At 43.8% G+C, this 19,271-nt stretch overlaps 1 protein-coding gene across 1 annotated transcript in view; it reads left to right on the forward strand.

The window, feature by feature from the left end:
- The first annotated feature begins 935 nt into the window (after nucleotides 1–935).
- The window catches only part of LOC124775144 (neuropeptide CCHamide-1 receptor-like), a 33,448-nt gene continuing 15,112 nt past the window's right edge, over nucleotides 936–19,271 (forward strand). The window contains exons 1-4 of the mRNA XM_047249984.1: nucleotides 936–957; nucleotides 1,274–1,296; nucleotides 2,161–2,721; nucleotides 13,366–13,640. Coding sequence (XP_047105940.1) covers nucleotides 936–957; nucleotides 1,274–1,296; nucleotides 2,161–2,721; nucleotides 13,366–13,640 — 881 coding nt within the window. The remainder of the gene's footprint in view (nucleotides 958–1,273; nucleotides 1,297–2,160; nucleotides 2,722–13,365; nucleotides 13,641–19,271) is intronic.

Raw genomic sequence — 19,271 nt, forward strand, 5'->3', positions numbered from 1 at the left:
TGACTTCCAAGGTGCGTCTGCACATAGTCAAAAGTGGTGACGACCATGTGGAGATGCACCTTGGGAGTCACGGCTGCAACAAGGGAAGTAGCCAAGCTGTTTTAATTTTATTATCAATTTTATTGTGTCTGGTGCATGTTCCATATTAGCGAGTCTTAACAGATTCTTTTACTTTTTATTAGTCTGATGATGGAAGCTTGACTTCCGAAACGCGTCAGTCTTAGTGTTTTACACTACAAACAAGTGGTTGAGCCGATATATTTTTAACATTGACATTCACAACCACGACCTCTCATCCAGTATGGATAAAACCGAAGATATTACTTTTCAGCTCGCCTTCGTAATTGGTTCTACGAGGGTCACTCCAAAAGCAATGCACACTATTTTTGTAAAAAATACATTTTTCATTCTGCATGTGTGAAAGTTTTACAGCGTGTAGATACATCCTTCCCGCTCGTTTTCAAACTTAATTCAACATGTTCCCGTAGTGGCGCCGTCACAGCATGTCTTCAAGATGGCTGCTACACTTGACGTTCGTCAGAAGCAACGTGCTGTCTTAGAATTCCTGTGCTGTGAAAACGAGACAGTGGGAAACACCCACAAGAAGTTGAAAAAGGTGTATGGAGATGCTGCTGTCGATCACAGTACAGTTAGTCGGTGGGCAAGCAAGTTACGTGATGAAAGCGGGCACGGGAATATTGAGGATTGTCCTCGCAGCGGCAGGCCTCGAACTGCACACACTCCAGACAGTGTGCAGAGAGTTAACGAATTGGTGATTGCTAACAGACGGACCACAGTGAACGAATTGTCACGCTACGCTGGGATAGGTGAAGGAAGTATTTGCAGAATACTGAAAGTGTTGGCGTTAAAAAAGGTTTGTGCCAGTTGGGTTCCAAGGACGTTGACAGTGGCTCACAAAGAAACAAGAAAAACTTATGGCTCAAAATGGTTCAAATGGCTGTGAGCACTATGCGACTTAACTTCTGAGGTCATCAGTCGCCTAGAACGTAGAACTAATTAAACCTAACTAACCTAAGGACATCACACACATCCATGCCCGAGGCAGGATTCGAACCTGCGACCGTAGCGGTCACGCGGTTCCTTTTGGAACAGTACGAGAATGGTGGAGGTGAACTTCTTGGACGAATTGTGATAGGTGATGTAACATGGCTCCATCATTTTTCACAAGAGACGAAGAGGCCATCAATGGAGTGGCATCATGCAAATTCACCCAAGAAAAAAAAATTCAAAAACACACCTTCTGCTGGAAAAGTTATGGCTACGGTGTTTTTCGATTCCAAAGGACTCTTGCTTGTGGACATCGTGCCAAGTGAAACCACCATAAATTCTGATGCATATGTGACGGCACTGAATAAACTTCAAGCTCGATTGAGTCGTGTTCGACCACATCGGCAAAAGCAGGATGTTTTGCTGTTGCACGACAATGCACTGCCACATATCAGTCAAAAAAACCACGGAAGCGATCACAAAACTCAGATGCACAACACTGAAACACCCGCCTTACAGTCCTGACCTGGCTCCATGTGACTATCATCTCTTTCCGGAACTGAAACAAATGTTCAAATGTGTGTGAAATCTTATGGAACTTTCCTGCTAAGGTCATCAGTCCCTCAGGCTACACACTACTTAACCTAAAATGTCCTAATGACAAACACACACACCCATGCCCGAGGGAGGACTCGAACCTCAGCCGGAACCAGCTGCACAGTCAAAGACTGCAGCGCCCTAGACTGCTCGGCTAATCCCGCGCGGCCTTTGGGAAACTGAAAGACTCTCTTCGTGGAACGAGGTTTGAAGATGATGGCTGCCTTGTGCAGGCTGCCAAACAGTGCCTCCAACAGGTTGGTCCTGAATTTTACCGTGCGGGTGTACAGGCGCTGGTTTCAAGATGGCGTAAGGCAGCTGAGAGGGATGGAAATTATGTGGAGAAATGAAAATATTGTTCCTAAAGGATGTATCTAAACACTGTGAAACTTTCAAACATGTAGAATAAAAGATGGATTTTTTATTTTTAATATAGTGTGCATTTGTTTTGGAGTGACCCTCGTACTACTCAGAAGATCTCCGAGCCCCGTATCGTGTTGATGTGTACTGTAAACGGGCCGTTTCGTGCTGTGCAGGATGGACGGCGTGGTGGAGGAGGAGGGCAACTTCTCGCTGCTGGGCGATGACCTGGAGCAGGTGGAGTACACGCCGTACTCGGAGCGGCCCGAGACGTACGTGGTGCCGGTGCTGTTCGCGCTGATCTTCCTGGCGGGCGTGCTGGGCAACGGCACGCTGGTCGTCATCTTCGCCCGGCACCGCACCATGCGCAACGCGCCCAACACCTACATCATCTCGCTGGCGCTCGGCGACCTGCTCGTCATCGTCACGTGCGTGCCCTTCACGTCGATCGTGTACACGCTCGAGTCGTGGCCGTGGGGCACGCTCGTGTGCAAGCTGAGCGAGTGCGCCAAGGACGTGTCGATCGGCGTGTCGGTGTTCACGCTGACGGCGCTGAGCGCCGAGCGCTACTGCGCCATCGTCAACCCGATGCGGCGGCACGCGGCCGGCCGGCTGGGCGCGCGCCTCGGCTCCCGGCTGCTCGCAGTGCTGTCGGCCGCCGCCATCTGGGCGCTGGCGCTGCTGCTGGCGCTGCCCGCCGCCCTCTACTCGCACGTGCCCGAGGTCAACCTCTCCTCCGTCAACAGGACCATACAGGTGAGCCGGCCGGCCGCCGACCATCCTCTGTTAACAGTAGCGGCGGGCTGCACGTCTCCCGAAATAAGATACTAACACCGGGAGAGTTGGACCACTGGGTGACACGGACTAGAGGCCTATACAGGGTGGTTCACTGATCCTGACCGGGCCAAATATCTCACGAACTAAGCGTCAACCTAAAAAACTACAATGAACGAAAGTTGTCTACCTTGAAGGGGGAAACCAGATGGCGCTATGGTTGGCCCACTAGATGGCGCTGCCATAGGTTCAGAGGGTTCAAATGGCTCTGAGCACTATGGGACTTAACTTCTGAGGCCATCAGTCCCCTAGAAATTAGAACTACTTAAACCTAACTAACCTACGGACATCACACACAGCCATGCCCGAGGCAGCGTTCGAACCTGCGACCGTAGCGCTCCCGCCGTTCCGGACTGTAGCGCCTAGAACCGCTCGGCCTCTCCGGCCGGCTACCATACGTCAAACGGATATAAATTGCGTTTTTTAAATAGGACCCCCAATCTTTTATTACATATTCATGTAGTACGTAAAGAAATATGAATGTTTTAATTGGGCTACTTTTTTCGCTGTGTGATAGATGTTGCTTTAATAGTCACAAACATATGGCTCACAATTTTAGACGAACAGTTGCTAACAGGTAGGTTTCTTAAATTAAAATACAGAACATAGGCACGTTTGAACATTTTATTTCGGTTGTTCCAATATGACACATGTACCTTTGTGAACTTATCATTTCTGAGAACTCATGCTGTTACAGCTGATTACCGGTAAATACCACATTAATGCAATAAATGCTCAAAATGATGTCCGTCAACCTCAATGCATTTGCCAATACGTGTAACGACATTCCTCTCAACAGCGAGTAGTTCGCCTTCCGTAATGTTTGCACATGCATTGACAATGCGCTGACGCATGTTGTCAGGCGTTGTCGGTGGATCACGATAACAAATATCTTCAACTTTTCCCACAGAAATAAATCCGGGGACGTCAGATCCGGTGAACGTGCGGGCCATGGTATGGTGCTTCGACGACCAATCCACCTGTCATGAAATATGCTATTCAATACCGCTTCAACCGCACGCAAGCTATGTGCCGGACATCCATCATGTTGGAAGTAAATCGCCATTCTGTCATGCAGTGACACATCTTGTAGTGACACTGGTATAACATTACGTAGGAAATCAGTATACATTGCACCATTTAGATTGCCAACGATAAAATGGGGGCCAATTATCGTTCCTCCCATAATGCCGCAGCGAAGGTCACTGATGTTCCACTTGTCGCAGCCATCGTGGATTTTCCGTTGCCCAATAGTGCATATTAAGCCGGATTACGTTATCTCTGTTGGTGAATGACGCTTCGTTGCTAAACAGAACGTGTGCAAAAACTATGTCATCGTCCCGTAATTTCTCTTGTGCCCAGTGGCAGAACTGTACACGACGTTCAAAGCCGTCGTCATGCAATTCCTGGTGCTTAGAAATATGGCATGGGTGCAATCGATCTTGATATAGCATTCTCACCACCGACGTTTTTGAGATTCCCGATTCTCGAGCAATTTGTCAGCTACTGATGTGCGGATTAGCCGCGACAGCAGCTAAAACACCTACTTGGGCATCATCATTTGTTGCAGGTCGTGGATGACGTTTAGCACATGGCTGAACACTTCCTGTATCCTGAAATTACGTAACTACCCGGCGAACGGTCCGGACACTTGGATGATGTCATCCAGGATACCGAGCGGCATACATAGCACACGCCCGTTGGGCATTTTGATCACAATAGCCATATATCAACACGATATCGACGTTTTCCGCAATTGGTAAACGGTTCATTTTAACTCGGGTAGTGTATCACGAGTCAAATACCGTCCTCACTGGCGGAATGTTACGTGATACCACGTACTTATACGTTTGTGAGTATTACAGCGCCATCTATCACAAAGCGAAAAAAAGTGGTCCAACTGAAACATTCGTATTTCTGTACGTACTACACGAATATGTAATAAAATGGGGGTTCCTATTTTAAAAAAAAAACGCAGTTTATAGCCGTTTGACCTATGGCAGCGCCATCTAGCGAGCCAACCATAGCGCCATCTGGTTTCCCCCTGCAAACTAGATGAGTTTCGTTCTTTGTAGTTTGCTCCTTTGATGCTTATTTCGTGAGATATCTGGCCGGGTCACTATCAATGGACCACCCTGTATCACAAATGCACCGCTGGAGAGCAGCCACCGCTAATTGTGAGGAAGCTCTTTAGTGAAAAAACATGGTGCGAAAGTGTTGCTGTTATTTTCGTGTTAGTTCTGGAGAAAAATGAAGTTCCTGTTCCGGTAGGCCTAAAAATTTTATCGTACAGCTACATAATTTTATTTTTTAGGCATGTTTTGCACTATATTCATGTAGTTTTCTTTTTACTGAGAGCTTGACAAACGTGTAGCCATGAAACTAACCTAAAATGGCCTTCGATTTCGCTATGTGCAGATAGAAGTCGTGGTGGTCCATCTCTCCCAGACAATAGGGATAGATACAACAGTGTTATTCTCGGAGAAATTGACCGCTTGTTTTACTGTGGGAGAAGTGGAGTGTAATTAAATTTTGTTTCGAAGCATGTGAATAATCCCAGAGCAGATGATCGTAGACTCAGACTATGCTAATTTGTAGGAAGATATGTCCGTGCCAAGAAACGGAAGAGCAGAAACTCACACAGACCAGCAAACCAAAGCTCATCAAAAGGTCCTGTGACGCCGAGCACATCATAAGAGCAGAGTTATCTGTACTAGACAAACTCCTACACTGACATCACTTCGGACTACACTCCTGCTAAAACTGAAACTTCCACGAGAAAATGTCTACTCCTAAGCCAACACAGACAAGACTTTTGCAAGAAATAGCACCTGTTTCTTCTATTGACAGAACAATGAATCTCAAGAGAAAGGCAACAACTCTATCCAAATGACTAAACTTTGCAGAAAATATTCAAACTGTAAAGAAAAAGAGAGATACGAAAATAAAGGGGGGAAAACGCACAAAAAGATCACCAAAAGAAAATGTTGGTGAAGAAACAGTGTGAAGAAGCTAAAAAGGAAAAATAATCTAACCAGCTGACCATGTTCATCAGGTACAGCAATTGTAGAGAATTATGAAAATAACTTTGAATAGTATCAAGATGAATGTGTTGAGTGTTCTCAAACCAATTAGGAAACTAATAAAATTGACGATTGGAATCAGTGTGTTTGTCGTTCACGATTGCCAAATGAATTTTGTTCAACATTTGGTAATAAGTGCAATTCCTGTGATGAGAGAAAGATAGGATACTGCTTCAAGAAAACAACAACTCATCAGAAAAGCCAACGTTCAATCAAGATTTACAATAAACTGATAAATTTGCTTTGGACTAATATATTTAATCCTATAGTTCTGTATTCATTACAAAATATTTCAAATAAAAACATGTAATTTTAATTGTCTCTTTTCTCATACATAGCCGTTCTTTATGGTCAATCTCTCCCAGTACTGTGCTCCATCTCACTCATACCCCTATCGACCACTCATGTACATTTTCATGCTATCTCTTGTATTTTGAGTGACAATGCCTCAGTAATGTATTGTACTTAAGCTTGTATGATACTACACAAGAACATGCTGCCAGATGAGGACAAAAGTTGAAAAACACAAATTTTATGTTGAAGAAGAAAAGTGGTACAATTCTCACAGACTTGCCCTACTTAGTACGACACAGCAGTGCCTTCATTATTAACAAGTACGATGCAATGTTCCTTCGGACATCTGTGCATGTCTGAAGGAACATTCCATCTACTTCTCAACAACAGAGGCGCTGCTACTTCGTATTTATTCGCCAACAGCAGGCCGTCGACTCTCAATAAGTTTGTCCTTCCTGAACGGGAATGTACGTATTGTAGAAGCCCAGGTTGTGACACAAGGGCGATGACATTGTCATGATTCAAGCATGGGTAGCCGAAGAGGTCAAGGCGCCTTCTCGTGTGAAGGCGAAATTCGGATTCGAGTCCTGGTCCAACACAAATCTTCATTGTCATCTTTCCGACATACAGCTGACGATTGTTAACCAAGATACTTGGTTTCAGTTTTGGTTTCAAAATCTGGTAGACTGAACAGATTAAACTGCAGTCTCATTTGTTGAATGTATTACACATGTACGAGGGGCAGTCAAATGAAAACCGAACGTATACTATAATAGGACCATGCAATGCATCCACTTAGAGTAATCACCACATGCGTTAAGACATTTATTTCGCTGGCTGATGAGATAGTCAGTTTCCGTTTTGTAGAACGCGGTCGCCACTAACAGATTCGCAGCAGCACCCACTACTGCACTTTTTCATCTGATTGAAAGCAACGTCAATGCATGTCTTTCTTCAGGTCGCCAAATATGTGAAAATCACACAGTGAAAGATCCGCGCTGTACGGAGGATATTGTAGTGTTTCCCAACCAAATCACTGAAGTGTAGCCTTTGTACGATTGGCAGTTTTTTTTTAATTTACTCGTCAAATTTCGTAGGAACAAATTGAGGAGCAAATCTCCAAGGTCATGGAACGTGTCAGTACATGCAATACAACATAAACGTAATAACAGATAAAAATAAATGTTCATGAACCTTAAAAAAGTCAGTTCATAAGTCTAAGTAAACGCTATCAGCAATACAATAAAACTCAGATTAATTTTTCAAGGAACTTCTCGACAGAGTAGGAGTGACCGATGAGGAAACTCTTCAGTTTCGATTTGAAAGCGCATGAATTACTGCTAAGATTTTTGAATTCGAATGGCAGCTTATTGAAAATGGATGTTAGCAGTACACTGCACACCTTTTTGCACGAGAGTTAAGGAAGTCCAGTACAAATGCAGGTTTGATATCTCCCGAGTATTAACCGAGTGAAAGTTGCTTATTCTTTGGAATAAACTAATATTGGTAACAAGAAACGACAGTAAGGAATAAACGTATTGGGAGGCCAATGTCGAAATACCCAGACTCGTGAACAGAGGTCGACAAGAGGTTCGTGAACTAACACCACTTATTGCCCGAACCGCCCGTTTCTGGGCCAAAAATATCCTTTTAGAATGGGAAGAGTTACCCCAAAATATAATACCATACGACAATAGCGAATGAAAACAAGCAAAGTAGACTAATTTTCGCGTCGAACGATCACTCACTTCTGATACCGTTCGAATAGCAAAAATAGCAGTATTAAGTCTTTGAACAAGATCCTGAACGTGGGCTTTCCACGACAGCTTAATATCTATCTGAACACCTAGAAATTTGAACAGTTCAGTTTCACTAATCATATACCCGTTCTGTGAAATTAAAATGTCAGGTTTTGTTGAATTGTGTTTTAGAAACTGTAAAAACTGTGACTTACTGTGATTTAGAGTTAGTTTATTTTCTACAAGCCGTGAACCGAGGTCATGTACTGCACTATTTGAAACCGAAGTGTGGAAGCAGGCATCATAGTGCAATAGGGTAATTCCGTTTGACAACATTCTCACAGTCCAAGAGCAAATAGCAAAGCCAACAGTGAAGGCACCCTACATCTCCACCGCTAAATGAATCCAGTGCTTTTTCAATAAGTTCCAGTAAGGTCTTGATAGCTTTCTTCGACTGCTGGGGCCATCTACTCGTCGATCTCATCGAATGTGGAACGCCCAGGAAATCTGTCGAGCGGATTCATCTTGGTGCACGATAATGCCCGCCTCCGTACTGCCTACTGGGCGAAGGCTACGCTTCAGAGATTTGATTGGGATACACTGCAACATACTCCTTACAGCTCACATCTTTCACCGTGTGATTTTTACATCTTGGGCGACCTGGAGAAAGACATGTGTGGGCGTCAAATCCACTCAGACGAGGAAGTTTAAGAGTGGATACAGTTGTGGGTTCGTCAGCAGCCGACCGCCTCCGACGAAACAGGAATTGATAGACTTCTCTCGCAGTGGGATAAATGTGTTAGTGTGAGCCGTGATTGCTTTCGAATAGCACCATTCTATGCTCCCGTTGTGGTAGGTGTTTCGTTTTCACTCCATATCTGTTGTATGATAATGTGTTATATGCACGTTACCGAAGTATGGAAATGAACGGCTACACTCGAACCCAGTCACCAGTATAAATTGCATGAGTTGCGAGAGAAATTTAAGTAAAGAACTATCATTCCATTCTTTTGTCGCTCCACACTGTACCAACATCAGACACCCTGGACATTACACAGTACCCCACCCTGGCACCATCCCGTTTCACATCATTCCAAACTCCTTGCAGGTGGCTGAAGTTAATGTTTGGTTGTGGTCATGAAAGGATTAAATTACGCCTAGTGAACTTCAATAATCTGTGGTTCCAAAAGCACCTATGCACGCATTTTTTGTCTCTGAACAGATTTTATTTCACAGGTTGCATTAAAAAGCACATTCAGATACCAATAAAATACACTACTGGCCATTAAAATTGCTATACCACGAAGATGACGTGCTACACACGCGAAATTTAACCGACAGGAAGAAGATGCTGTGATATGCAAATGATTAGCTTTTCGGAGCATTAACACCAGGTTGGTGGCGGTCGCGACACCTACAAAGTGCTGACGTGTGGAAAGTTTCCAACCGATTACTCATACAAAAACAGCCTATCGCGATTGCGGTTTACCGTATCGCGACATTGCTGCCCCCGTTGGTCGAGATCCAATGACTGTTACCAGAATATGGAATCGGTGGGTTCAGGTGGGTATTACGGAACTCCTTCCTGAATCCCAACGGTCTCGTATCACTAGCAGTCGAGATGACAGGCATCTTATCCGCATGGCTGTAACGGATCGTGTAGCCACGTCTCGATCCCTGAATCAACAGATGGGGATGTTTGCAAGACAACAACCATCTACACGAACAGTTCGACGACGTTTCCAGCAGCATGGACTCTCAGCTCGGAGACCATGGCTGCGGTCACCCTTGATGCTGCATCACAGACAGGAGCGCCTGCGATGGTGTACTCGACGACGAACCTGGGTGCACGAATGGCAAAACGTCATTTTTTCGGATGAATCCAGGTTCTGTTTACAGCATCATGATGGTCGCATCCATGTTTGGCGACATCGCGGTGAACGCACATTGGAAGCGTGTATTCGTCATCGCCATACTGGCGTATCACCCGGCGTGATGGTATGGGGTGCCATTCGTTACACGTCTCGGTCACCTCTTGTTCGCATTGACGGCACTTTGGACAGTGTACGTTACATTTCAAATGTGTTACGACCCGTGGCTCTACCCTTGATTCGATCCCCTTGAAACCCTACATTTCAGCAGGATAATGGACGACCGCATGTTGCAGGTCCTGTACGGGCCTTTCTGGATACAGAAAATGTTCGACTGCTGCCCTGGCCAGCACATTCTCTAGATATCTTACCAATTGAAAACGTCTGGTCAACGGTGGCCGAGCAACTGGCTCGTCACAATACGCCAGTCACTACTCTTGATGAACTGTGGTGTGGTGTTGAAGCTGCATGGGCAGCTGTAGCTGTACACGCCATCCAAGCTCTGTCTGACTCAATGCCCAGGCGTATCAAGGCCGTTATTACGGCCAGAGGTAGTTGTTCTGGGTACTAATTTCTCAGGATCTATGCACCCAAATTGCGTGAAAACGTAACCACATGTCAATTCTAGTATAATATATTTGTCCAATGAATACTCGTTTATCATCTGCATTTCTTCTTGGTGTAGCAATTTTAATGGCCAGTAGTGTATGAACTGATTAATTATTTTACATATTACTTCGAGTAGTTGTTAGAGTAAAGGACAAGGACAGCGTTCTGTTCATGGGTGATTTTAATGCCAGGATTGGAAATCGAACAGAAGGTATGAGAAGGTTATGGGTAAATTTGGAGAGGATATGGAGGCCAACAGGAACGGGAAACAACTCTTGGATTTCTGTGCCAGTATGGGCTTAGAAATCACAAATTCCTTTTTTAAACATTAGAACATTCACCAGTATACTTGGGACGGCAGGGGAACCAGATCTGTCATTGACTATATAATAACAAATCAGGAATTCCGGAAGGCTGTGAGGGACACACGTGTGTTCAGGGGATTATTTGATGACTCTGATCACTATTTAATCTGCGGTGAAATTGGTATTGTGAGGAGGATAAGAGTGGAGAAACTTCAGGATAAGGAAATCAGGCACAAGCACATAACAGCGATCTCAGGAAGGTACCAGTTAGTTGAATGTAGTCAATTACAGTCATTGGAAAAGGAATGGACAAGGTACAGGGACACAGTACTAGAAGTGGCTAAAGAATGTCTTGGAACAGTAGTGTGTAAAGGCAGGATGAAGCAAACAGCTTGGTGGAATGACACAGTCGAGGGAGCCTGTAAAAGAAAAAAGAAGGCATATCAAAAATGGCTACATACTAGAACTCAGGTAGACAGAGAAAGTTATGTTGAAGAAAGAAACAAAGCCAAACATAATTACAGCATCCAAGAAGAAATTTTGGGAAGACTTTGGAAACAGGTTGGAGACTTTGGGTCAAGCTGTTGGAAAACCATTCTGGAGTGTAATTAGCAGTCTTCGAAAGGGAGGTAAGAAGGAAATGACAAGTATTTTGGACAGGTCAGGAAAACTGCTGGTGAATCCTGATGATGCCTTGGGCAGATGGAGGGAATATTTTGAATAGTTGCTCAATGTAGGTGAAAATACGATCAGTAATGTTTCAGATTTCGATGTACAATGGGATAGGAGTGATGATGAAAATAGGATCACATTTTAGGAAGTGGAGAAAATGGTCAATAGATTGCAGTGCAATAAAGCGGCTGGGGTGGATGAAATTAAGTCGGAACTCATCAAATACAGTGGAATGTCAGGTCTTAAATGGCTACACAGGATGACTGAAATGGCGTGGGAGTCGGGACAGGTTCCATCAGACTGGACGAAAGCAGTAATTACACCGATCTTTAAACATGGAAACAGAAAATACTGTAACAACTACAGAGGTAGCTCTTTAATCAGCGTTGTGGGTAAAATATTCTCAGGTCTTGTTGAAAGGAAAGTGCGACTATTAGTTGAGGACAAATTGGATGAAAATCAGTATGGGTTTAGGCCTCTTAGAAGTTGTCAGGACCAGATCTTTAGCTTACGACAAATAAAAGAGAAGTGTTGCCAGTGGAACAGGGAATTGTAAAAAAAAAATGGTTCTAATGGCTCTGAGCACTATGGGACTTAACTACTGAGGTCATCAGTCCCCTAGAACTTAGAACTACTTAAACCTAAGTAACCTAAGGACATCACACACATCCATGCGCAGGGCAGGATTCGAACCTGCGACCGTAGCGGTCACGCGGTTCCAAACTGACGCGCTTAGTATCGCACGGCCACACCGGCTGGCAGGGAATTGTATCTATGCTTTATAGATCTAGAAAAGGCATATGACCGGGTTCCTAGGAGGAAGTTATTGTCTTTCCTACGAGATTATGGAATAGGAGGCAAACTTTTGCAAGCAGTTAAAGGTCTTTAGATAGATAGTCAGGCAGCTGTTAGAGTTGACGGTAAACTGAGTTCATGATTCAGAGTAGTTTTAGGGGTAAGACAAGGCTGCAACCTGTCTCCACTGTTCTTCATACTATTTATGGATCATATGTTGAAACAATAGACTGTCCACGTGAGATTAAGATATGTGAACACAAAGTAAGCAGTCTCGCATATGCGGATGACTTAGTTGTGGTGGCAGATTCGATTGAAAGTTTGCAAAGTAGTATTTTAGAGCTAGATCAGAAATGTAAGGACTATGGTATGAAGATTAGCATCTCCAAAACGAAAGTAATGTCAGTGGGGAAGAGATATAAACCGATTGAGTGCCAAATAGCAGGAATAAAGTTAGAACAGGTGGACGGTTTCAAGTACTTAGGATTCATATTCTCACAGGATGGCAACATAGTGAAAGAACTGGAAGGGAGGTGTAGCAAAGCTAATGCAGTGAGCGCTCAGCTACGATCTACTCTCTTCTGCAAGAAGGAAGTCAGTACCAAGACTAAGTTATCTGTGCACCGTTCAATCTTTCGACCAACTTTGTTGTATGGGAGCGAAAGCTGGGTGGAGTCAGGTTACCTTATCAACAAGGTTGAGGTTACGGATATGAAAGTAGCTAGGATGATTGCAGGTACTAGTAGATGGGAACAATGGCAGTAGGGTGTCCACAGCGAGGAAATCAAAAGAAAAACTTGGAATGAACTCTATAGATGTAGCTGTCAGGGTGAACAGGCTTAGATGGTGGGGTCATGTTACACGCATGGGAGAAGCAAGGTTACCCAAGAGACTCATGAGTTCAGCAGTAGAGGGTAGGAGGAGTCGGAGTAGACCAAGGAGAAGGTACCTGGATTCGGTTAAGAATGATTTTGAAGTAATAGGCTTACCATCAGAAGAGGCACCAATGTTAGCACTGAATAGGCGATCATGGAGGAATTTTATAAGGGGGTCTATGCTCCAGACTGAACGCTGAAAGGCATAATCAGTCTTAAATGATGATGATGATGATTGCTTCGTGTGGCTCGTTCATTAGATGACAGACTGAATGATTTCAACATTGAGTAATTAACAGACAACATGTGTTTCATGTTTCCAGGTGTGCAACCCATTTCCTGAGTACCTGGGCGAGGGCTACGCGGCCTTCATGGTGCTGTTCAAGTTCCTGACGTACTACGCGGTGCCCCTGGTAATCATCACCGTGTTCTACACCATGATGGCGGCCCAGCTGCAGTCGGCGGCGCGGTGCATGCCGGGAGAACCGCAGGGCCAGAGCGCGCAGGTGCGCGCGCGGAAGAAGGTCGCGAAGATGGTGCTCGCCTTCGTCGCCATCTTCTTCCTCTGCTTCCTGCCCTACCACGTCTTCATGCTCTGGTCTCTCGCCTTCTTCTCCGTCGTATTCGTTCCATTATCTCTCCTGATCTACCGTCTGAAGTTGCTTCTTTTGCACGAGTTTGGTTCCATTTCCTTACTTCTGTGAGAACTTCAGCTGTACCTTAAATAACACAGCATCATTCTCACAGAAGATTATGGTACTAAGGCAATATTTGTATAAATCTGCATCATTAAGTGGCAGAATATCGCTACGAAATTAATTATGAAGATATTTAAACACGGGATTGAATGTCTGTAAGTACCTTTTCTTAATTTGAGCATCGAGATAGTTCGACAGTTTTGTAATGTATATAACACATGTCTTATTAGAATATGGCCTCAAATACACGTCTGTTTACTTAATGTGCAAAAATATAGCTGTAACAATGAAACATCAAGCGACTTCAGTAGGTAGGTCATGTTCTCAGATTTTAAAGTGGTTATTAAGTGTAAAAATATTTCTTTCCATATATTAGATTTCTTAATTGACGTACATAGGATTGCAGTTCTGCTTTGGAGATCCACACAAGTGATTCATTTAACTTAAAAGCTTCTAATGAAATGAAATTTGTAAGAATGTACATAAATGAGTAATGTGAAACTGTGACAAGTTCAGTTATATGGAGTTGACAAATTTACAAATTTTTCTTGCAGACAGGCTAGCGTTTGAAAAAACTGGTCATGCTATAAACCAGAACACATGCTTACTTGTCACCATGATAAACTAGGAGTACTCACACAGCCTTTATTTCAGTGCTGCATAGAATGAAGTATACTATAACTGAAATCTAACGATATCCAGCTGACCACATATCTAAAGTAAAAGTATGGTAATCATGGAAATACAGTTCTTGGCATTGGTTATGAGCATGCTAGCTGCACATATTCAACCATTCACTCCTTTTGAGCATTCTGATGATGTCTCGATATGTGCTCTGACTTGGACTGGTAGCACAAAATTTTCATGAAGTTACAGACAAAAGCCAGTTCTGTTACTGTTCTTTCGTAACGTAATATACATTTGGTCATAAGTCTTCCTCTGCACAAGTAATACATCCTACCGCCTCTAAAACCTGTTCTACATTTTATGATTTTTATTCACCCTACACAAGCAAATGAACTACAAAATCGTGGCTTCTTCTAGTAAGAATTTTGTGTAGACATGTATCCTCGCCAATTACTTTAAATATATTCTCACCAGTTATTTCAAGCAAATTGTTCTTACACACTTCGACAAACTTTGTCCTTAACATTTTACTTATCTCAGGTTTGAAATGCTAACAGCTTTTCTTTCTTCACGTTTCCCATGATCCATGTTTCAAATTGCTTACAGTTTTATGCTTCAGACGTAAACAAACCTCACGTGGGACTGTGTATCGTCGTCATATACACTTCCACTTACTCCCCTCCACGCTCCCTGCCTGCACCAGCCTTGCGAATTCCAATCTTTTCACTCGTTAAGTGTGGGGTCTTGCCCACCTTGAGTGGATTCTTGAACATTAGTATAGTGTAGTATCAAGGATGAGTCACAACTTAGCCATCTGGAGGAGTCTTCCCATCAGCTGGTGTGCCCTGAGTCGTATTATGAACCCTGCCTTATTGTGCAAAGATGTCGATTAGGCGACGCTGTGTTCTCGTCTGGAGCGGCATAGCGTTCCGAGTAGTTATGTCACTGCCTATGTTCCCTAACTGTGTAGGCTGCTGTCTACAACAGGGCTTAACAACTGGCCGGTTGTGAGCGCGAGTACTCGCGTCTGCTCAGGCACGTGCTCGCGAGCAGGTGGAAGGTCGCGGAGTAGGGAGGGAGGGGAAATGCGCGCGCACGTTTGAATGTGATCTCGCGTTCTTAGCAGATTTAACTAGACATCTGAATGCTTTGAACATTTTACTACAAGGTAAAGATCTGCTAATTACTCATTTCATAGATCGAATACGAGCTTTTACAATGAAATTGACACTTTGGGTGAGTCAGCTGGAAACAGGAAAGATAGCTCATTTTCCTAAATTATCATCCATGCAAGATGTTCACAAAGACTGTGAACGTTATTCACATAGTTTAGTTGATCAGCGCTTTCAAGATTTGACAGCACTAGACAGTGATTTTGATCTGTTCTCTCCATATTCAGCGAATATTTAAGAGATTCGTCCTGAGCTGCAACTAGAAATTATTGAACTGCAGTGTGACAGAGTACAGAGACAAATTTCAGAACAAGAAAAACATTCTGGAATTCTACAGACACTTCCCTCAGGATAGATTTCATCGTTTGCACAAACTGGCGGCTACAATAATATCAATATTCGGTTCCACGTATGTTTGTGAACAACTGTGCTCTGCAATGAAATGTAACAAGACGCGCCTGAGAAACGCATTGTCTGATCGACATTTAAACTGCATGCTGCACCTAAAATGCACAAGAACAATTACTCCGAACATAGACGCAATTGTAAAGGGCAAAAAGTACAAGATAACCGAGAATCCCACACTTCAGTGACACCTTTTATTGTGTAACAGTTCACAAATTAATGCGAATGTAGAGGCATACACTAAGCTAATAGAATTATGTGGAATGTGTACATTCTCCTTTATTTGTTTCATTTGTCGCAGTAATAATTCGTGAGTGATATCCCTGCAGGTGGCCGCGGATTTACATTGACTGGCGGCAGCTGTTGTGTGCCCCACGTGACTTTCCCCACTCTCCGCTCTCGTCGGGTAGTGGGGGTAGCGTGCTCGCGCTGCTCCGTGCTCGCGCCTTGCTGCTCACAGCTTGCTCCGCGAGCACGTATGTTGTGAAGCCCTGGTCTACAAGGAATATTGTGACAGTGTTTGCGCTTGTTTCATCTGATGGACGATAATGTCCGACCATACAGGCGTGGCGTAGTGGATGAGTACGAGGAACTTCGTTACGTCACGCGACTACTATATTCCTGGGCTTTACTTCAGACTGAAGTTACTTGCGACGCAAGTAACGATTAGAGAGCGCGTGATGTTATGAAGTACCTGGAACTCACATACTACGGCAGGCCTATGTGGTAGCATATTGTCATCCACAGCATAATACCCAAATCTACACGTCCAAGGATCGTTGCTGACTTTCAGGAGGCACTTGTTAAGTTACGTGTACGACTTGATCCACACCAAGGGGATCCTGAACAAAATCTTATCGGCTTTATAGCCACGTTATTGCAACAAAAATACTTTTTGTGGTTTATGCTCTTTCATAAAATTATCAGAAATTCATTCCTTTCTCCTGGAGACACAGCGTCGCCTTTATGGCAGAACGATGGCAACGGTTGCATATCAGCACACCACTCAGAACAGCTCTAGTATAAGCAATGCCATATACTCGCAAAATCTGTGCTGCTAAAATTATTAGAAAAATATGCCTTATTGGATTATGACTATTGTCAGCCTATCAGTTAACTGTCACTTATAATTACTAGTTTATACCTGGACCAGAGTCCCATATCTCAAACTGATACATGTGTCCACCTCCAACATTCACCATCCCATTTACATCAGCTCCGTAGATACAGCCTCGTTAAGAAACTGTCGTCCTTTCCGAGAAGTTTAATTTCTGCAAGTAATGCATTTATCTTCTGTTTCCTATCCGACTGCACATCATGAGCGATCTCCGCTGCTTCGATTGCAAACACTCTCAAAGTAACTGGCGCAAAGAGGAAGGTGTTAGAAACCGAAAACGTACCTCCTGTTCAGAGAACTTCTGGAGCAGTACTGAAACTGGGGTATTTTCCACACCATCCATTGAATGTGAAAGATTTCTTCTGTGTGCGACTTGGCTTTACCATCTACCTGATATTCACTCTGCCCATTAAACTTGTATGGAATTTCATCTCTCGGCCATTTCCTCGAGCAAACTGATACATTTGCTCGTCTCCAACATCCAGTGTCTCATTTACATCTGCGTCTTGGTAACAGTCTATTTAACAAACTGTCTTCGTTTCCTGGAAGGCTGTGTTCATCAAGGAGCGCGTTTATCCGAATGTCCCATCCCACTAAATGTCATTAGTGATCTTCGTGCTTCGATTGCAGATACTCTCACCAATGACTGGTGCAGAAGGGAAGATGTAGAGGCAGAAGACGTACCCTTCACCCAGAGAATATGTGGAGCAATACTGAAATGAGGAAATATTCCTAAACATCCAGCGAATATTAAATATTTCTTATGTGTGTGAAACTTTGCTATCCACCTGACATGTCACTCCACTCGTTAAACTTGTTTGGAATTTCATCGCTCGGTCATTTTCATCAAGTAAACGCTGAGGTGCATATAATGGAGCTGAACTTTGTCACTGGTACAAAAAGTGTAAGGATTTCTTTAAAGCCGGCCGGAGTGGCCGAGCGGTTCTAGGCGCTACAGTCTGGAACCGCGCGACCGCTACGGTCGCAGGTTCGAATCCTGCCTCGGGCATGGATGTGTGTGATGTCCTTAAGTTAGTTAGGTTTAAGTAGTTCTAAGTTCTAGGGGACTGATGATACAGCAGTTAAGTCTCATAGTGCTCAGAGCCATTTGATTTCTTTAAAAGTATGAAGGCCTTTATCAAAAGTTGTGATGTCTCCACTTATTTCTGATTATTGACTTCTTCTGAAACATTTTCCAGCTACAAATTGAATTTTAACTTTTTCATGTGCTATGACACTAGGAGCGTCCACGTCTACGTTTCATATTTATTTATTATATTGTAGCCTACACTGAGCTGACAGTCGTGAGATTGCGAAGCGCACATATACAGGATAGTCCATTGATCGTGACTGGGCCAAATATCTCACGAAATAAGTGTCAAACGAAAAAACTACAAAGAACGAAACTTGTCTACCTTGAACGGGGAAACCAGATGGCGCTGCTGTTAGCCCTCTAGATGGCGCTGCCACAGGTCAAACGGATATCAACTGCGTTTTTTAAAATAGGAACCCCCATTTTTTTATTAGATATTCGTGTAGTACGTAAAGAAGTATAAGTACGTGGTATCACGTAACATTCCGCCAGTGCGGACGGTATTTGCTTCGTGATACATTATCCGTGTTAAAATGGACCGTTTACCAATTGCGGAAAAGGTCGATATCGTGTTGATGTATGGCTATTGTGCTCAAAATGCCCAACGGGCGTGTGCTATGTATGCAGCTCGGTATCCTGGACGACATCATCCAAGTGTCCGGACCGTTCGCCGGATAGTTACGTTATTCAAGGAAACAGGAAGTGTTCAGCCACATGTGAAACGTCATCCACAATCTTAAACAAATGATGATGCCCATGTAGGTGTTTTACCTGCTGTCGCGGCTAATTCGCACATAAGTAGCAGACAAATTGCGCGAGAATGGGGAATCTCAAAAATTTCGGTGTTGAGAATGCTACATCAACATCGATTGCACCCGTACCATATTTCTATGCACCAGGAATTGCGTGGCGACGACTCTGAACGTCGTGTACAGTTCTGGCACTGGCCACAAGAGAAATTACGGGACGATGACAGATTTTTTTCACGCTTTCTATTTTCCGACGAACCGTCATTTACCAACAGCGGTAAAGTAAACCGGCATAATATGCACTACTGGGCAACGTAAAATTCACGATGGTTGCGACAAGTGGAACATCAGCGACCTTGGCGGGTTAA

This window comes from Schistocerca piceifrons, chromosome 2 (genome assembly GCF_021461385.2).
Source record: "Schistocerca piceifrons isolate TAMUIC-IGC-003096 chromosome 2, iqSchPice1.1, whole genome shotgun sequence".
Lineage (NCBI taxonomy): Eukaryota > Metazoa > Arthropoda > Insecta > Orthoptera > Acrididae > Schistocerca > Schistocerca piceifrons.